At 47.5% G+C, this 18,820-nt stretch overlaps 2 protein-coding genes across 4 annotated transcripts; both read right to left on the reverse strand.

The window, feature by feature from the left end:
- Nucleotides 1–65: 65 nt before the first annotated feature.
- On the reverse strand, nucleotides 66–8,541 carry slc7a7 (solute carrier family 7 member 7). Of its 3 annotated transcripts, none has more exons than XM_053416341.1 (11): nucleotides 8,252–8,541; nucleotides 7,559–7,705; nucleotides 5,848–6,476; nucleotides 3,001–3,126; nucleotides 2,732–2,876; nucleotides 1,976–2,099; nucleotides 1,787–1,890; nucleotides 1,576–1,672; nucleotides 1,319–1,468; nucleotides 950–1,133; nucleotides 66–836 (listed from the first exon to the last, which is right to left on the reverse strand). In XM_053416341.1, exons 3-11 carry the CDS (start codon nucleotides 6,335–6,337, stop codon nucleotides 763–765), a joined length of 1,494 nt encoding a protein of 497 aa, XP_053272316.1. In that variant the 5' UTR covers nucleotides 6,338–6,476; nucleotides 7,559–7,705; nucleotides 8,252–8,541; the 3' UTR covers nucleotides 66–762. The 3 variants fall into 3 exon arrangements, with proteins under 3 accessions (XP_053272316.1, XP_053272317.1, XP_053272315.1); XM_053416342.1 differs by having other exon boundaries at nucleotides 7,559–7,659; nucleotides 8,252–8,540; XM_053416340.1 differs by having other exon boundaries at nucleotides 7,559–7,613; nucleotides 8,252–8,538.
- Nucleotides 8,542–11,748: 3,207 nt separating this feature from the next.
- On the reverse strand, nucleotides 11,749–17,182 carry si:ch211-212k18.5 (sal-like protein 4). Its single transcript, XM_053416554.1, has 3 exons — nucleotides 17,107–17,182; nucleotides 12,114–15,448; nucleotides 11,749–11,979 (listed from the first exon to the last, which is right to left on the reverse strand). Exons 1-3 carry the CDS (start codon nucleotides 17,180–17,182, stop codon nucleotides 11,749–11,751), a joined length of 3,642 nt encoding a protein of 1,213 aa, XP_053272529.1.
- Nucleotides 17,183–18,820: the final 1,638 nt, after the last annotated feature.

Consider the following 18,820-nt stretch of genomic DNA (forward strand, 5'->3'; position numbering starts at 1 on the left):
GTGGCGTGAACCTTGTCTTTATATTCAAGAACATACACACACGAGGAATTCAAGAAATGAGTCAGTTGTGTTGTCAACAAGTAATTTTATTATAAATACATGTTTTCAGCTCAACTGTCTCAAAATTACATTTAACAGCCCAAGAAAATACAGAGTTACTTTGTGTAAAAATAGCCCTTTACTTCACTAGACCTCGCAGGTGACTGTGTATAACACTTTATATGATATATATATACTTTACCCTCCACAGTGAATGTGAAGCTTATTCTAATCTATATAAGTCCTTGCTTTTCTTATGTGATGATAATAATAATACCAAGGATGTTTCAATGGTCACCCTTAGTCAGTTTTGAGGATCATCTCCCGTCCACTCAAACAATTAAAACCATATTTGTCACCTTCCCCTATGATCAGGAAGGTGTCGCATGTATGTGTCTTCACACACAACACGTGTCTCTATGTCAATTAAATAATTATCAACTGTTCTGTTACAGAAACCGGAAGGTGATTTCTTCAGAGATACATTTAATTGTTCTTTCTGAAATCAGTTAAGAGTGAAATCCTGACTTCAAGCACCTGGAGCCTTCATTCATAAAACATATTACAGGGTGATGATTGACAGGTCAGAGAGCTGGGTCCAGCTCAGACCCAAATGTTCTTTAGTCGAGGCCGAGCGGCGGCAGTCGACCGGCCAGGATGAGTTGGAGTCGAGACTCAGTTTGTGCGTGGTCGGTCTGCGGCAGCGTGGTGAAACCAAAACGTCTACTCTTCCTTGTCAACGTCCATTTCAGTCAGAACAGAGAAGCAAACCTTCTGGATCACCAGGCCAGATTTAGCTGAAAGAGGCCGAGACGAGAGAGAAAGGTTAGAGCAGCTGGTGCGTCTGTTGTCAACCTGAAAACAGCTGGTTTCAGTTTTATGAAATGAGAAAATCCTGCGTGTGACTTACCGATGAAGCGTCGCACCCACATTGGCCTCTTGGTGGCGGGAGTGTAGATGCAGAGGAAGTAGACGGGCACTCCTGATAGGGCGATGCCGATTCCAATCAGGGAGTTGATGGTGTCGCTGTAGAGCGGCACGACCACGAGGAAGACGGTGAGGAGGCAGAAGACGATGGGGAAGAAGAGACTGAGCTGTGGGACGGAGAGAGAAGGGAGAGTTGAGAAGATGATCACCACGTCAGATAGGACAAAGAAACAGGTACCATGCCAGAGCATTGATTCAATGGGTTGGGCGGTATATTGGTGTTGATGTGGGTGAAAACTTAAATCTCCCAGTCTGCACCAGTGGCTGCAGCAAAAGTTCAACCCCGATTTACCTTCAGTGGTCTCTTCCTGTCCGGCTGCTTCCAACGCAGGTACAGCTGCCCCAGAATGGACAGGCCCACAAAGAACCAGTAGCTGAAGCTGTAGTAGTTGATCAACCTGAAGACGTCCTCTACACACAGGTATATAAGAGCCATGACGCCCTGCAGAGACGTGAGAGAAACAGTGAGTCAGACAGAGAGACGTGGGGATTGAATGTGAAAAGACATTTAGACAATGGAGGATAAATGGATGGTGAAGGTGGACTAACATTGAAGAGCAGTGCAGGGACGGGTGTGTAGCGGTGGACGTGGATCATGCACAGGTAGTCGGGGAGGTGGCCCTCTCTGGAGCCCACGAAGAACAACCTTTCAAAGACAAAAGAGGTGCAACAGGCGGGATGGAGATGAGTGACGCTAATGGACACGATGAGGGGGGGGGGGGGGGGTTACGAAACATTCAAAAGTTGCCGATTCTCTCACCTGGAGGAGGCCAGGATGGAGGCGTTGAGTCCTCCGAAGCAGGAAAGAGCCACGGCGAGGGGAATGGTCCAGTTCATCACGCCGAACACCTGGTCTGCAAACGTCTGGAGGGGAACGAGGGAAGAAACTTAGACGAAAAGCCAAAGACCTGAGAGATGAGTATAAAGCTGAAGTAGCACAGGCACTCACCACAGCTACAGCGTCACTGTCTAAGATGGCGTTCATTGGGAGGACGGCGTAGTACGCCACGTTGGTCAGAATGTAGATCACAGTCACCACGGGCATGGAGATGGCGATGGCCAGTGGCAGGTTCCTGTAATTCACACACAGAAACAGCAGGGGGAAGCAGAGCAGATGAATATGAGAGCGGTGACGGGATGGAGTCCCCACGTCAGGAGGCGATGGACCTTGTGGTTGAGGGAAGGATGGGGAATGCTGGGATAAGGGTAGTGGTGGTGGTGGTGGTGGTGGTGAGGGGGGTGTTTGTCAGTTAATCTGCCTGGGAACTCTGGGAGAGGCATGTGATCCAATCACGTGTGTAGTCCGCCTTCATTTGATCAGCTGTCAATCACAGGGAACGGCTTAAACCTGATGTTTAGACCGGCTGAGTTGTATTTATCGTTTCCTTCTTAACAGATGCATCAGACGATGATCAAATCACAACCTGCAACTTTGTATATTAATTTATAATCAGCAGGCGATGTGTAGCTTTTTACATGAAGCAGTACTGAGAGGATGATGATCAAAATGTGAGCCCACGTTTGAAATGAACAACTTTAATTACAGTGTTACAATGGTGCTAAGCTCATTCCTGAAGCTTCACCCTGCAGCACCGCGAGCATATATCACTAATTAGAAATAAACAAATAATGAAGTCTGTCATAATTTGTCTGGATGCAGGTTTATGTCTATAGAATATGTGCAGTTATCTCCTGCAGTCCTCACCTCTCTGGGTTTTTAATCTCCTCTGTGACAAAGTTGAGGGTGTCCCATCCGGAGTAGGAGAACAGGGCCGAGTACAGAGCCAGGGCGATGTCCCCCGGGTCCTTGGACGAGCCGTAGAAAAGGTCCTCGAAGTTCTGAGTGTGACCTGGGAAATAGAGACAAGGAATCCCTTTAATTTGCATTATCGTGATTGACGCCATCTATGTGTTTGTTTTAGTTGTGTTTAAATTGCAGGGTTCGGGTTTCGGGGGGGGATTAAGAGTCCGCACCTTGTCCGATCTTCACCATGCCGGTGATGATGACGGCGATCAGAGCGATGACTTTGGCGTAGGTGAAGAAGTCCTGGACCCTGGTGCCCCACTTCACATAGGCACAGTTCACAAAGGTCAGCAAACCTGAGGGAGAGGAGGCACAGCTCATGGATTACAAATGTGCATTCATTACTCTCTCTCTCACACACACACACAGACACACACCCACACACACACATAGAGAACAAACGGTTGCTGTGTGAACTGAATGTGTGCCAGCGTGTGTCCGGGGAAGAGTTGGGCTGATTTAAGGAAACGCTGCTGCTGACTCAAGCAAACTGGCCTGTTGTTTTTCAGACGAGGAAACAGCTGAGTGCAGCATATACAACTTCACACACACACACACACACACACACACAGACTCACACACACAGGTACACCCACGGAAGCGAGACTTGGGATTTTAGCGACAGTTGTGAAACCAGCACTAATCTGATGACCTTGTGTATTGAGGTGATGTGTGACCATGTCCACTTATTGACCAGCAGTCTGAGCAGCTGATAGGGAAACTGCTCTCCCTCCTTCACTTGGCGCATCTCTGGTGAACTTGGAAAAACATGTTGTCGTGCTTCTTTACCTTTGGCCTCTGGTCAGGGCATGATTCACTTGCTGCAGTTCATATATAGGGAGATAGTGAAGACTCATATCTCTAAATCATACTGGGATTGTTTGATCATATTTCTCTGAACAGTAGGGTTTAAGGAGTTCTGTTTTCAGCCCTGTGTGTTTACACGTTGTGAACAAGACTAAACAAAAACTACTTGGTGGATATTCACAAAACTTACTGGAAGGATAAAGGGCGGGGGAGGGAAGAAATCATAAAATGTTGGCCTGGATCCAGAAAAGAGGTTGCATTATCAGACAGGATTTCTCTGAGAAGAATTTTAAATTTGGTGCTTGATGAATGTCAGGGGCCTTCGTGGAGGTATGGACTCCACTCAGTCATTCTAGTTGTTTTTTAAATCCTCCTCCTGTCTCCTGAAGTCTTGTGGTTCCTGATCAAACAAGCTCACCTGCAAAGCCACTGCCTGCACTCACCAGTGCACACAGACCTCCACACCACCCAGACGTTTAGACAAAAGACCAACACAGGATTACATCACCGCCGTCAGCCGCAGTGAAGGGAGGCGAATCACAACACTATCGTCTTCCACCTCATTGACAGGTGGAGGATCATAACAAGCCCCTTCCCGGCAGGACGCCTCTTCAAACACAACAGTCCGCGAGGGCTCAGACGGAGGCGGCCGGCGACGGGCAGCGGAGAGGGGGACGCTGCCACACAGAAGTGGAGGCGTAGTGTGTTGACAGTGAAAGGATAGAAGGGTGGGAGGTGTGGGATCGGGTGGAGGAGGCTCGCTGACGGGCAGCGGAGGTCAAACACGGTCCAGATGTGCAGTGAAATGGAGATCTTTAGAAAACTCCTTCACTTGCTCCCTGACTGTGACCTCACGTGAGAAGGTGAGACCTCAGTTTGAAGGTAATTGAGAGAGTTAGTAAAAGTATTCACTACTTTAAGAAAATACTTTTGAATTCCTTTAACTTTATAATGCAAAATATTTTGACTCATTACGTAAAAATTACATTCATGACAGAGTAACTAGTAAAGTTTCTAAGTCAAGATTATTTCTTTCATTTTTGACTTTACAGTTGTGAGATGCTAAGTTATAATTATGAGTTAATGTGTCAAGATAATTAATTAACCAATTTGAACTTAATTCTGTTTATATTTATATTATAATAAAATACACCATAAAAGGTTAAGTCCAGATGTATAAAGTCAGGATTATTAGATTGTAATTAAAATAAAACATACTCATAAACGGTCTAAAATTTGATTTACTGACTTATTCTCTGGATTTAATAATGTAAGTCAAATAGTTTACTGTGCATCTGATCATTTTGACTCAGCTACTGTACAAATTGAACCATCTTCTCTTAACGCTCAGTGGGAAGTTCTACTTTGAACTAAGAGAAAAAGATAGGGTGATGAATATTCACTTTTAACAATATTGCCATGAACACAATCTTATTCTCATCTCCACCTTATCCTATTAGAATCAGGGGAACTACACAGCATTCCCTGGGAAGTAAAAGCTTCTTTTTTTTTTAAGGAAGACCTTCACTGAATGGAAGTGGAGTTCACTTGGGTTTAAACTGTGGCTCCTGTGCTGAGCTGTCAGTTTGCCTCTCAGGTCTGAGTGTCCCTGCAGTGAGGAGGATAACAATATTTTCTTTTTATCGTGTACCTGAGTTATCGCTTCATTAAGCTCTCTGTCTGCCTTTGGCCTTTTGCCTCAGCGTCTGGTTGCCTGAGCGTTGGTATTTCTGTGCCCCTGAAGTCGTGTGACCAGTCGAGTGAGGTTCTTGTTAGTTTGATTTATTCAGTTTGTAAGTTTAGCTCTTTCCCAGTGGCCTCCTGTTCAAACTGCTTTGGGCTTTAATCTTGCCGCTACACGCATAGAGAGTTTCCAGATCAGAAAAAACATCTGTTTAAAGTTCACATATGACAAAATGCTGGGATTTCTAAATCTGAAGTAAGTAAAATGGCTTTTCCCAAGTTTGTAGGTTACTCACTTCCCTGTTTCATCTGATATCAGTGACTCTTTGTGCCGCTGACCTGCTGACTGCAGCTGTTGTGTCACCGTGTTTCACTTCTCTACGTCTCTAATGCTCACATGCTTTGTCAAAGCTTAAAAACCAACAGTGGCCATGACAGATCATCACTGACTGTGATGTGTCACGGATTCATCATCTTCTGTCTCTCTGTCGCACACAAACACAAACACACTCCAGATGTGTACTTACATATACACGCAGCCGCCAGCATCCTGTTGGCCAGGTACGGAGCTATACAGGTGGGGAAAACGGGCTGCACCATGTAGTTGGAGAACGTGATGGCTATGACGGCCTGGCTGGTCGGCTCGATGATGAGCAGCGACGTCCACAGGCGGATGAAGGCCATGAAGCCCCCGAAGGCCTCCAGGATGTAGGCGTAGGAGGCCCCCGACTTGGTGATGGTGGTCCCCAGCTCGGCGTAGCACAGGGCCCCGAACACAGAGAAGATCCCGCCCACGGTCCACACCACCAGAGAGAGGCCGTAGGAAGCGCTGTGGATGAGGACGCCCTTGGGTGAGACGAAGATCCCCGAGCCGATCATGTTGCCCACGATCAGGCAGACCCCGTTCAGGAGGGAGATCTCCTTCTTCAGCTTCATGGACTCTCCAGGGGGATTGGACTTGGCCGGGATGTCGCCATTCGTCTCCTCTTGTGTTGGTGCAGGGGCGTAGGAAGCCATTGTTCGTGTTTCACCAGTTTATTAAGCAAGTTAAAAAAAGTGTGGAGCTGTTCTCTGCCGATTGAGTCACAAGTGAAGAGCTCTTCCTTCTCGATGGGGACAAGTGATCTCTCAGTTATCGCTCATCACCTCCTGCCATCTGTGGAAGCAGAAACACAGGGTCAGGTCAGAGAGCAGACGGCAAATACCCGTGTTGTTTCAAACCTGTCCGAATCTAGTCAAACAAAGATATGTTTACATGCTGCAGGTGCTAATGTGGGAACAAATATGCAAAAAAATCATAACACGGCACCAGTGTGGACACTAGTGGATCTGAGAGCCGTTACGTGGATTGCGGAGCCATTAGGCCCCCGCAGCAAATGGCCTTTTGAGGTTGAGTGTATTGACAGAGAGAGGGGGGAGCGGAGCAAACATGTGGCATGCCTAAAAAGGCCGGTTCCTCGCTAGTAACCATAAGCTGAGGAAGAATTACGAGGCCGAGACGCTCATTCTGACTCACGGCCTCCCAGCAATCTGCCGACCCTGACGTGCCCAGAGATAGAGAGCGTCAGCACCGTGGCTGGTCACATGTTTTCCAAAGTTCACGATCCTCTGGAGTTTAATGATGCGACAGGCACATGTGAGGCAGCGTGTTCACTCACCTCCCTGCTTCAATAAGGCAGCGTCACTCTGCGTTATCAGGTTGCAACACTCTCGTATGCTGATAATGAGGTTTTAAGTGAGAGCGAGTGCTTCCTCAAAGCCAAGTATGACATGAGGGCTATCGACAAATAGTGCAAATCTGCTGAACACAGTTTTTTGGGCGAGAGGAACCCAGGATATATTAAGATTGTAGATACAGCAGTTGTTTCAAGGAGATTTCATGACCTTTAAAGTCTTTCAGCTCAAGAATCTTCACTATTCAACCAAATATATCCAAGTTTTAACCCGGCTGACTTAGAAAATGACCTCTGAGCTCCTCAAGCTTTTCTTGATGAGCAGAACCAAACGTGAGATTGATCAAATGAACCAAAAACAGAGGCTCAGGATGTGGAAAAACTTGAGATTCTCAGTAGCTCAGACAGAAAAACTTAGATAGGAAGAGCAATGAGCTCAAGATAGGAAACAGAAAAGGCTAAATAAGCAATTCAGAGGCAAAGATATGAGCTGACGGGGTTTTCAACGTGCACACAAACACAACTTTCTGTCGATTTGAGTGAGTGTCGGAGGAGTTCACTTTACCTTGAGGCAGCAGCAGCAGCAGACCAGCAGCACGTGGGCTCGTGAAGGACTGGGACTGTGGAAGGGTGCAAAGGAGAGAGGACAGTAGATGTGAGCGTCCCCTGCGAATGATCAAACGTGAGCCGGAGACACTGAGAGGCGAGGCCCCTGCCACACAGAGAGAGAGCGAGCAAGGTCCAGGAGCTGCTGATAAGTCCTCCTTCCTGAGCTACTCAAGATTACATCCTGGATCCATAAAACGCTCTCCAATCAAGTGTGCAGTGGTGAATCGGTCAGACTAGTTTATTATCAAGTGGATTTGGTTTATGTCATGGAAATTGGATTGAGACACTGAGATGTCAGAGGAGAAATCAGCTGGTTGCAGGATGTCCAGTTCCTACTTAGCCTCTACTGTGGTTTCTGGTTTGACAATACTTCCTCTTAAAATAATAAACAGGGTAAAAGTCCTCTGATGAATCACTTCATTGGATTTCAATGAAGTGAGTCAGTTTACAGATCTCCAAATACAAGTGAAATGACATCTATAACATAATAAACGATATATGATGTGAGTTGTAAAGCTGCCACCAGTGTTATCTGGTATGAATCACAGGTTTAAAAGCAGCACTGAGCAGATACAGTAAAAGAAAAGCATCTGTTGGTGTTCTGGGGGGGGGGGGGGGGGGGGGGGGGGATTGTTGGCGAGGTTCTCACCTTCTCCAGACGCGTCACAGCTCCTGTTTGCAGCAGGAACAGTCCTCACTGATCACAAAAAAAAGAAAAAGGTGGGATCTAAAATCAATAATTCACCATCTCCTCGCCAGCTCCTCTGTTCTCTTCCTCCCTCTTCCTGCTGTTTTCCTCTCGGTTCTGATCCTTATCGTGCGTCTTTACGCAGCGGCTTCCTCCTGCTCCTGCTCCGTGGTGTCCCCCCTCTGCTCCTCAGCTGATGCACTTGTGGCTTTTATGCGCCACTTTTTCCCCCTCGACGCGTTTTACTACCAAGGAAACGAGTCAGACGGAGGGAGGGTGGGGGGGAAGAGGATGTGAGGAGGGTTATAACCACTGATGGATGGAGGATGATGGCAGCGCTTTGATTAACGTCACATGGATGGTGCGGTGATTAGAGATGTTGTTATGCAAATACACCTCTGAGTTGATTTAGTGAAACAACCATTAGTCCATACAGTGATTCTTAATAGATGCATGAATGGTGGGAGGAAGATGTGTTTCTATTGATGTGAGTGATGAATGCTTTCATAAATCTTTCTCAAAGTCTCTGTGGAGATGTTTTAATCTGCCTCTCAACAGCAGGACAACAGGTCAACAGCACAGTTTACTTCACTGGGCAACTACCAATAATATAGCTAATATACAATTAAATAAACACAACTTTGTTTCTGTGTAAGACGGACTAATGAAGTAATACTTCAGTCTGTTAAATACAAAATGATCAAATTTATGTTACAAATACTTCATTCATTGGATTTCAAAACTATGGACCATGGCTCCATCTAGTGGATTGTAAAAATAGCACATGGATTTCTGAGTGTGTGTCTCTTACTGACATCTGTATGAGTTTAAAATGATTTATAGGAATATAAACTATATCATAAATCATCCCCACATTATATTTTTCAGCATCCAATATCTATTTGATTTCACTTAGACTTTATTATGATATTGTTTTATATACATACATATATGTAGACATAGGCATTCGTGTCCTTTGTAACATACTAGTTGTGGGGACATTTTAAGTCTTTGTTCACGTGCAGCTTTGTTTCACATGTGACATGATATAGTAACAGTTTTATTCTAATGTCTGCTCATACATCAGCTGCTGATAGACATTAACAAACACTTATATTTGTTTTAAACAACATAATCTGCCTCAAAATTCATATATTAAATCGTTACATTGTGCTCAGGAATACTAAAGGACTAAATTAAATGATTTGTTTTCAGATTTAGCTTTAAAACAAAAACAAAAATTATCTGATAAGCGAGTGAATTAAAAAAACAGGTAGCAAACCCCGTCACTCATCTGAAGATGTATTTATATTTCAGTTAAATGGAAATTAATTACCCAACATTTGATTAATTAAAGATTGATGTGGGATAAACACCTGAATTGTCTTTCGAATGAATGTCGCTCCTTTAATGTCCTTCCACTAAAGATTCAGGTTTCATGACCTTTCACACCTTCAGCAGCGTTTGTCCTTCTCACTGAACATGACTGATTGATTAATGCTTATTGACGAGTGATGAATGTGTTTCCTGTGATCAAAGTCCGCAGCCATCACCTGTGGACTTCTGTCTGCACCTCGCCCTCTTTACGTTTTTCCCTAAACTATTAACTAGACGTACTTTTTCTCTAAGTCCCTTTTTGATTGAGACACATCCCTTGTTGCTGGTGAACGCATGTGGACAAACTTCTCACACATGGCTCCTTTCACTCCCTTTGTCCTGCTCTCTGCCCTGGCCATTCTTGTCCTGGGTTACTGGTTGTCATGGTTTTCATGGAGCCCCATGTAAGCTAAAAAACTGGAGGGGATTAAAGGCGGCCATTTTGGGGACAGCTGGGCCAGGTTGGTCCTTGTTGCCCCCCTGTCCTGCTCCCAGTCACTCTGGGGGGAAGAGGGATGGCATTGTGTGAGGATTAGAGCTTCCTGTGTGTCAGCTCATTACACGGGGTGTGAGAGGGGGGGGGGGGGGGGAGTACAGGGGTGATGGGGTGAGTAGAAAGAGTGAGGGAGAGAAATGAAAGAGAAAATGAAAGAGAGTGCGTATGAAAGAGAGTATGACACAGGGAGGGGAGGGAGGGAGGTGGCGGCCTCTACAGCTGCACCCTCAATCACACTCATACAGGCTCTGATTATCCTTTTCACACACACACACACACACACACACACACACACACAGTACTGGGGAACTGAAACATATTAAAAAGACACTGAGGGCAAAAAAAAAGGCAGAATTAAGAGACAGCCCGCCAGCGTCCCAGGACAAAGGACTCCCCCGAATCCCAGAGCTGGAACAAACATGGGAAAGCTGAGCGTACATGCAGGCGCACACAGAGGACGAGTCATGCAAACAGAATACTGAAGCAGATAATTGAATTCACAGGCTCCGACTGCACCCCCCACACACATTCGAGGAAAATAAATCTCCACAGACGAGCAACACACAGGTCTCCTCTTCACATCGCCATTGTTTTATTTATCTTTTACACATCACATTCGGGAATCATGGGAACTTATACTGTGTCATTGCTACAAACAAAAAAAAGTTTGGGTTTAACAAGTGGGGTTTACACAGGGTAAAAGCAAAGCATGCAAATCCTAAACTGGGCTAAGCAGGAATGCGGTGAGTGCAGACAATTTCTGCAGGAGATGAAAACTCTCAAGTGCTTTGAGAGGGGGGGGGGGGCGGGTAAAGAGGAGGGGGGGGGGGGGGGTTATAACGGACGGGGCTCATCCTTGTTGTCGGCGTGACGCTGCAGATCAACAACAAATAGAAACATTTACAATCATCAGTATGAATACGGTCATTAGCTGCTAGGAGAGTGTACAGCTGTAGATACAGTACTGATAATCTAACACAATCATCGCCATCATCATCATTATTATCATCATCATCATCATCTTGGTTATCTTCATTGCTAGCATGCGTTTGCTCCAGTGGATGTTTCGGCAGTGCAGCTCACAGTGCAACGCACATCAGAAACATGCGTTCAGCAGCATCACATTTTAAAAAAAGAAGAAAGTAACAACAAAAAGGCATAAAACACAACCGCAGCTCAAATTTACAAACTTTGGCCATTTCTAATTTGGCCTGTTTTGGTATGGAGTTCCTTTTTGTAAAACTCTGGACCCTCCACTGTGTGTGTGTTTTTAAATCAGCTTCAGGCTGAAGTAGGTGTCAGCAAAAAAAAAAAATGTATTCTCATCATGACAACGCTGTGTAAGAGTGTAAGATAAGGCCTCACTGTGGTCTTTGAAATACAAAAAAACATACCTAAAATACTACATTCAAAAGTCTCTTGTAATGGTACTACAATATAAACTAGATCTATTTGCCTAACACAAAAAGGTACACAGGATCTTGAGTTAATAACTCTAAAAACAAAATCTAATCCAACAAAACAAAAAATACATTCCCTTGTCAGGACCCTTTAAAATCTTACTGCAGCCATTCGACAATAATAACTACACAGTAGCATCCATAGGCTCGTCCGCCACTTCAGCGCCAACACTGATTGGTAGAGGATCTGCACTGTCACCCTTCTTAGGGGATTCAGCCAATCCCTGCTTATCATCTTGCTTTGTTGGGTTCTTATTGGTTGAATGTGAGCTCTGATCCTCTGCAATGTCATTGTCATTGGTCTGGGCAGGGGCGGGTGTGCTGGTCAAGGAGCCAGGGTGAGTCTTCATATGTCCCTGGAAAGATACAACAGACGTTTACACACAAGTCCAAAAGTATAACAAATGTAAATAATTAAAACATTTAAATATCTGCCAGGTACAAGATCAAAATCACTTAGTTAAGACTAAAGCGCATTGTTGACTCTTACCTTAAGTCCACTCCGGCTGGCATATGCCTTTCCACAGTGGGTACAGCTGTAGGGTTTGTCTGAGCGGGGGGGTTGGCTCTGTGGTGCTGCTGCTGGGGCAGAGGGCTCTGGGCTCGCTGAAGGCTTTTCTGGAATACTGTTACCCTCGTCCCCTGCAGAGTCTTTGTCCACCTCTGGATCCAACTCTGGCAAAGGCTCTCTGGGCGTGGTGGTCTCCCCCTTCCCTTTACCCTCCTGTGGGCTTTGTGGTACACTTCCACAGGCCTTGTCTCCCTCTGGGACAGCTTTGGGGCTGGCAGGAGGGATGAGGGCAGGTGAGGTATTTGCAGCTCTGGGTTTTGGGGTAGAATCCGTGGCAGTTGTGGGTTCGTCTGTGGCGTTGGCTTCATCAACACCGACCTCTTTCTGCGGTGTATCATTTCCTACCCGAGGCTTCGAGACACAGAGAGAAAGAGGGGTGTCATCTGCCTCTGTATCTTCATTCATCACAGCTGACTGAGAGCTAGCTATGGGTGCTTTGAAAGGGCTGTTGCTGCCCAGGTCAGTGTGGGTCCCTTCCTCTGGACTGTTCATGCCACCATCAGCTGGGGCGTTGTCTCCCAGACGCAGGGGGTCTTCAGCTCCTGCTGTGGGGGGATTACGGGTCATGGGTGGACTAACACTGGGTGTCGAGGCCTCAGTTTCCTCTGTCTTCACAGTAGTAACATCAGCAGCTGTGGATTGTTTAGAGGTGGGCCCTAACTTGAGCACATCATTTGACGACTTGGAGCCCATTGTTAAAGCCAAGGGAACGAGTTGTGGGCCTTTAGATGGGGAGCCGATGGCGTTGTTCTCTCCATCATCATAGACGGCACTTTCTGTTTCTGCACCATCTTCAGGGGGCATGTCTTCATCAGGGGGTATTTGCCCTCCCAGGTGCAAACGAATGTGATGCTGAAGAACCAAGGCATTTGTAAATTTGCGTGGGCACAGCGGGCAGGAGTTCAGGGCACGGGCATTTGCCGGTCTTGCACGATGAGTGGCCAAGTGAGCCCTTAAGCTACCCTTCGTGGAGAAGGAGCGTCCACACAGCTTACAAGGGAATGGACGCTCTCCCAGATGTGTGGCCTGGTGCAAACGCAGAGCTCTGGGGCAGCTGAGGACACGCAAGCAGACACCACACTGGTTAGGAACCTGGGTACTAGGCATAGATGGGGCGGTGGTGGTAGTTGATGTGCCCGAACCTGAATAGCCCTGACTGGTCACCAGTCCTGCAATAGTGGTACTTGGGCTCAGGCCGAGTGCGGCCAACATTTCCCTGCGATAGGCATTGGAGGTGGTGGTCAGGTCATGACCATATGTGTCCCTATTGGCTTCAGCAAGTGTTTGTGCGACGGTGGATGAAGAGGAGGCAGAGAAAGAGGAGGAAGAACCTCCCTTCTCGAGTTTCTGGACCAGCCGCTGCAACTTGGAGGTGTCAGAGGTCTGGGCAGAGGTGGCGGGAGAGGATGAGGAGGGAGACGAGGTTGATGGTTTGGGGAAAGGTGGAAAGGGGAAGGGTAGCTGATGAGAAGTGAGGTGGGCGCTGGATGGGTGGCCCGGAGGCCTCAGAAGTGCAAGGTGATGAGGGGAAGTACCTCCAGGGAATAGTATCTTAGGGAGGTGGGCCAGCTGGGAGTATGGGGAGGTTGTATGTAGGGCAGAGTGAGGCGGTGTGTTTTCATCAAAACGCTGCTGCTTTACACCTTTAAAGTGGTTTCCCATGGAGGCGGAAGATGAGGAAGCGGAAGACAGTAGAGTGCCTGATGCACCAGCCGCGGCTGCAGCTGAAGCTCTGTTCAGCTGCAGCAGTGAATGAGCCGTGGACAGCAGTGCCATGTCCACCGTTGGGGGCAGAGGTAGAGAGGAAGGGGAGGGCCGAGTGGATGCACCGGGTAGGAATCCTAAAGACATGCTCTCTGTCATTCCGGGAACGGTGCCTTTCACTGCATTAAATGGCTCGTCATCATCAGCCCGCCGTTTTCTCCTTCTCTGGATGGCTACAGGAGGAGCCAGCATTTGCTCAGACAGGGCTGGGGGCAACAGGGACAGGGACAGCTCCGGGTTCTGCTCTCTGTGGCGCAGGAAATGAGCTTTGAGGTTCCCTCTGGTTGTGAAACGGCTCAAGCAGACGGGACACTGGTAGGGCCTTTCACCTGTGTGTGACCTCAGATGGATCTGGAGGGACGAATCACTGCTCAGCACTTTCCCACAATAACGGCAGACATGCTGAGGGCGTCCAGCTAAGGCGGCAGCGGCGTTGGCCTGTAGCTCCTGCTGGGAAAGGCTGGTGGTGGGAAGTGGAGGAGTAGGGAAGCTGACACTGTTGCTGTGGCTGAATGAGGAAGTGTTCGACGATTTCTCATGGAGGTAGCGTGGCGTTAGGCCCAGTGATAAGGACAGTGGGTGCAAGGAGGCAACAGACGAGCCGATAGAGGACAAAATAGATGAGGAAGAAGAGGAAGGTATTGAGGAAGTGGTAGGGGAGGATGAAGCTCTGCTGCCATTAACGTGTGAAGCACCTGATTTGGAGATGGCCGACTTGGGGAAGAGGGAAGATGGAAGGCCTGTCAAATATGATGAGGCTGTGGACACTGGAGTAGCAGTGGAAGGGTGTGTTGGTGATGAACACACTGCTCCGTATGACTTCTGGTTTCTTTCTGAACCATTGGGTTGTGCGTTGACATCCTGTCCAAAGACAGCCCCTCCCAGCCTCAGAACCTGCCGACAGATCTCCTCTGTTATCTGCATCTGGTGGATTTGCCTCTGCTGTAAAACCCTCAGCTCCTCTAGGAGTACAGCCAGGGTTGGAGGCACCTGGAGCTGTCCCTGCAGCCCCGGAGACATGGAGGACAGCTGCTGACCTGGACTGGTGCTGTCCCGGGCAGCCATCGCAAACTGAGAGGATGTGGAGGAGGAAGAGGAGGAGGTAGTGGTGGTGGCCGAGCTGCCCATTGGTGGGGAGGTCATGGTGGAGTGAGAGTTTCCCTGGTGGGACAGGCTGTGGGAACCTGAGGTTTGACCAAGGGGAGGAGGCGAGTGAGTCTGGGAAGACAGCGAGGGGTGAGGGAAGTCTGGGGAAAGGGAAGAGTGGGTGTTGGGGAGGGATGTGGTGTAGGGGGCGATGTGGCTGGGCCAATGGGGAGGAGGCGAGCTCTCGCTGGGTAAGGAGGGCGCGTGGAGCCCACCGGGGGATGGGCGAGGGGCCAGAGGCGGCTGGCAGTCCTGGAGAGAGGTGGGGGATGAGGACGATGATCCTGATGACGTCACTTCAGAGCCCAGAGATGTGGACGGTGACTTCATTCCCAGGTGATCATCTGAGGATTGACAAAAAAAAAAAAAAAAAACTGTGAAAACCTGCGTGTTTCATTGCATGAACAATATATGCAGGATGTTTTCAAATAACTAAGTGCGCAAAACCTTTTAAACTTTTTGCCTCGGTTACAAACTTAATAATTGTTTCCAGCTGCTGTTTATAAATTTAGTTTAGAGATTTGTGTGCAGAACCAGAAGATCCTGTTTCACCTTCACAAGAAATGCCTGCTAGGAAATGGCCTTGAACAAGCAAATAAACAAGTGGCAGAAACTCTGCAGTCTATGAGTCTTTGTAATGTCTCGTCTCAATCTGTGTTCTCCGCAGCAAAACTCCTCAAACATCTTGCACACACAAAAAAGCTTACAGACCACCTTGTTGCTAAGGCAACACATTTTAGAGGACAATGGGCATCACCAAGACAACCCATAACCCCTCTTAACCCACCCCCTCCCTGTAGCAGTTACGTCTTTCATCTCCCTATTCACCCATCCCCCCTTACGTCACAGTGGAGGTCAAGGGTCAGGCCACGCTAAGGGTTCTGGGCACTGTCCAGACACTCTGATTGGTCAACTAATCTGACCTCTGCCGCTCAGGGGTCAAATTCTTTCAGAATCTTGAGCACAGAGTGAGAAAGAGTAAAAGAAAAAGAGGGGGGAGGGTAACAACAATGGAGAGACAAACTAACTATTCCCTCCTGGAGTGATATAGTGATGGAATGAAAGACTGTACCTCAGTGAAATTCCTTCCCCGTGACTTATAAACAAACCTGAACCTGCAGGCCACACATAAATAAATCTAAACTTCCACTTTCATATGTGGAAGTTTACCTGCAGAGACTCTAACATGCATGCACTTGCAGCTACGTCCCATTGCAGCACAGTACAAGTGCGAGAGCAATCTCTCTATCCCCTCTCAATCTTTTTTCACATCCAACCCCCAACTGTGAAGGAGTATACAGTCAATAGGGCTGGAGGGGGGGAGGAAGAGGGAGAAAGGAGGGGGGAGGAAGGTATTGAGGAGGTGGAAAGTGGGGGGGGAGAGGGGTGCATGAGGAACTAAAGCATGGACGAAGAGCAAAAGAAGAAGAGAATAGCAGGGTGGAAGATTAATCTTGACCAAAAACACTGTCTTCCCTTCCCCCCACCCGTGCACCTTATTGTTAACAAATAAGAGGGAGCTCTATGCTAATCAAAGACCTCCAGCAGTCAGCACTGAGCAGCCTGTTGGTTTCCTGGAGGACGCCCCGCACATGAAAATGGCCACAGATGTATGTTAGTTAATCCTCCTCCATTCACTTCACAGGGACAAGTTTATTGGCCCGACCAAAGTGCCCACGGCCTCCATTTAGTGGGCCCCATAGCTGTGGGGGAATAAACCAGGATGGTGGCTTCAGCAGTTGACAAACTTCTTTTTTAAAATTGCATTAAATCAGGTGCGTTTGCAGGAATGTGGCCACGCACGGGCCTGCGTGAAACCAAAGAGAAGCAGTCACACACGCAACATGCAAGACAACCCCCCCCCCAAACATTTGACTCTCTGTGAAGTTTCTTTCTGACTCCGAATGAAATGCACATGCACGCTTCTCTTGGACACGCAGCTTCCCTTTGAATGAATCGAAGGCTAAAAACACATGCGCGCACGTAGAGCGGCGTTTCTTACCGTGAGAGAGCAGCCGTGGGCCACCCAGGTCCGCGTTAACGAGATGCTGGGGTCGCTTCTGTTTCCGGCGTGACATGATTCACGGCGACTCAGTCACACAGAGAGGGGGGCATCCGTGGGTCGAATGGCACAAGGCACACGGGGTTTTTGCGCACTTGGAACGCGCTCCTGGAAGCATCCGCGCGTCCAAAGTTCCACAAAAAAAAAAGTTCCTTTCATAAAAATAATGAAATCGAAATTTAAATCAAATCTATTAAAGTGTCGAGTGAGCGGTCGGCTGTGGGAGACGCGCGACAGAGAGGATTCAGAAAGGTGAGTGGAAATCCGCAGGTCTGCACCGTGTCAGATGGATCTCCCGTGTGTGTGTGGCTGTTTTCTAAAGTCTCTTCTCCCCCAAAAAACTTGTCCAATTTGCGCCCCTCCTCTCCTACTCCTGCCCCGCTCTGCATGCACATACAGGACACACACACACTCACACTCTCACACACCATATACATACACGCAAACACACACGAACGCACACACACACGCCATACACACTCATACACACAGAACCACTCCTTGTTCCTCACTGATATTTGCATTTCAATGGCGTGTAACACAGCCTCCCCGGTCCTCTCTCTTTCTCTGTCTGCCCAGCTTTATTTTGCCTTTACACACTCACAGCAGCTATAAACTTCCAATATGACAATGAGGTGTCAAAGCTGCTGGACGCAGAGGGAAACCAATTAAAAGTGGGGATAAGAATTGACTGTTTGTTTGCTGGATGTGATACATGTTTTAAATCATTGCCAGGGTAAAACACATCAGGGGGGGAAATCAACATGCAACATGTATGTAGGAAGTCTAACAGGTGACATCTGTTCAGGGCCCCTCAGGTGTCCTGTGCCTATAATCCTATCAAAGATCATGTGGTTATAATAATTGACTGGCAGGTGCACGGCTCCATTTGCAAAAAGTCACCAAAAAAAATCCATGATCCCAGCTGTTATTTGGCCGAACGTGGCGTGTGCAGGCAATATTTCTACGCTTTGATTTCTATAGGGCCAATTATCAACAACAGTGCAGTGAGTGGCTGCTGTTCTGCAAGTGGGGCCACACAGCATCCACACATGCATGCATGTATTTCGTGTGTTATCGCCAGCCGCATAATAAACCCCCTCCCTCCCTCCTTCCCTCCCACCCCCCCCCAAAAAGCATCTTACACTGGAGCTCTATTTAAAAGGCAGAGAATAGATGGGAATCTTTGACAATGGAGTGCTGGACACAGTTGAGTGAGCATCTCCCCTCTCGCACTATGAACCCCCGGATCCACTGCTGCACAGCACAATGCCCCTCTTTCACCCCCTGCCTTTACTCCTGTACCACGTGGAGAAATGGATAAAAGGGAGAGAGAGAGAGAGAAAAGGGGGGAGGAGGAGGAGGAGGAGGAGAAGGGCCATATTTAAGTTGGTGTCTCACATTATACATATATCCACTCAGAGGCCGCGGGTAAGAAAACAGGGCTTTATTTGAGTTGTGGGAATATTTATCTGAAGGGTTACAGTCTGGGGGGGGCTTAACAAAGTGTCCGACTTCACTCAAGCTAATTAGCGTCACATAGAAAACAAATGGAAAACAATAACTACATCATCCTGGAGGTAAGGCCAAAGTCAAAGAAGTGGTTTTAATCTCCTCAAGGAAACATGCAATACCACAATGTAAAATATATAAA

This window comes from Pleuronectes platessa, chromosome 23, assembly GCF_947347685.1.
Source record: "Pleuronectes platessa chromosome 23, fPlePla1.1, whole genome shotgun sequence".
In the NCBI taxonomy this organism is placed as follows: domain Eukaryota; kingdom Metazoa; phylum Chordata; class Actinopteri; order Pleuronectiformes; family Pleuronectidae; genus Pleuronectes; species Pleuronectes platessa.

Bases quoted from the DNA above. Each gene is read 5' to 3' on its own strand.
- si:ch211-212k18.5 (XM_053416554.1), bottom strand. From the start codon at position 17,182: ATGTCACGCCGGAAACAGAAGCGACCCCAGCATCTCGTTAACGCGGAC. The intron at 15,449-17,106 runs GTAAGAAACGCC...GTCAATCCTCAG, and splicing joins CCCACGGCTGCTCTCTCACG to ATGATCACCTGGGAATGAAG. The intron at 11,980-12,113 runs GTAAGAGTCAAC...GTATCTTTCCAG, and splicing joins CCAGCCGGAGTGGACTTAAG to GGACATATGAAGACTCACCC.
- slc7a7 (XM_053416341.1), bottom strand. From the start codon at position 6,337: ATGGCTTCCTACGCCCCTGCACCAACACAAGAGGAGACGAATGGCGAC. The intron at 3,127-5,847 runs GTAAGTACACAT...CCTCTCCCTCAG, and splicing joins GCTGGCGGCTGCGTGTATAT to GTTTGCTGACCTTTGTGAAC. The intron at 1,469-1,575 runs GTTAGTCCACCT...ACGTCTCTGCAG, and splicing joins TCCCTGCACTGCTCTTCAAT to GGCGTCATGGCTCTTATATA.